Source organism: Geospiza fortis, unplaced genomic scaffold, assembly GCF_000277835.1.
Source record: "Geospiza fortis unplaced genomic scaffold, GeoFor_1.0 scaffold675, whole genome shotgun sequence".
Lineage (NCBI taxonomy): Eukaryota > Metazoa > Chordata > Aves > Passeriformes > Thraupidae > Geospiza > Geospiza fortis.
This window is the reverse complement of record NW_005055018.1, coordinates 29,981-30,230: the sequence shown is the minus strand read 5'-3', so window position 1 is coordinate 30,230 and position 250 is coordinate 29,981. Positions and strand designations below refer to the sequence as shown.

The following is a 250-nucleotide window of genomic DNA, read 5'->3' as shown; positions in this document are numbered from 1 at the left end:
ATGGAGGATTTAGGGTGCCCATTTGGAATCCCAAACCCCCCAGGCTGGGAGCGCATCGGGCAGGACTCGCCCTGTGAGGAGGAGGTGAAGGTGCAGTTTGCCATTGATGCCGTGCTGGCCATGGCAGGTTTGGGGTGCCCCTGATGAGTTTGGGGTACCCATGGCATGTTTAGGGTGCTGTGGCAGGTTTGGGGTGCCCATGTGGGGTCTCTGGTTCCCCAGGGCGGGAGCGCATCGGGCGGGACTCGCC

General features: G+C 62.8%; 1 protein-coding gene across 1 annotated transcript in view; it reads left to right on the top strand.

Annotated features, from left to right (window-relative positions):
- Nucleotides 1-43: 43 nt before the first annotated feature.
- LOC115949195 (metabotropic glutamate receptor 6-like) overlaps nt 44-250 on the top strand; it is a gene marked incomplete at its 5' end in the record, with an annotated part of 2,492 nt that continues 2,285 nt past the window's right edge. Inside the window, one exon of the mRNA XM_031065671.1 lies at nt 44-123. Within this exon, the coding sequence (XP_030921531.1) occupies nt 44-123 (80 nt within the window). The remainder of the gene's footprint in view (nt 124-250) is intronic.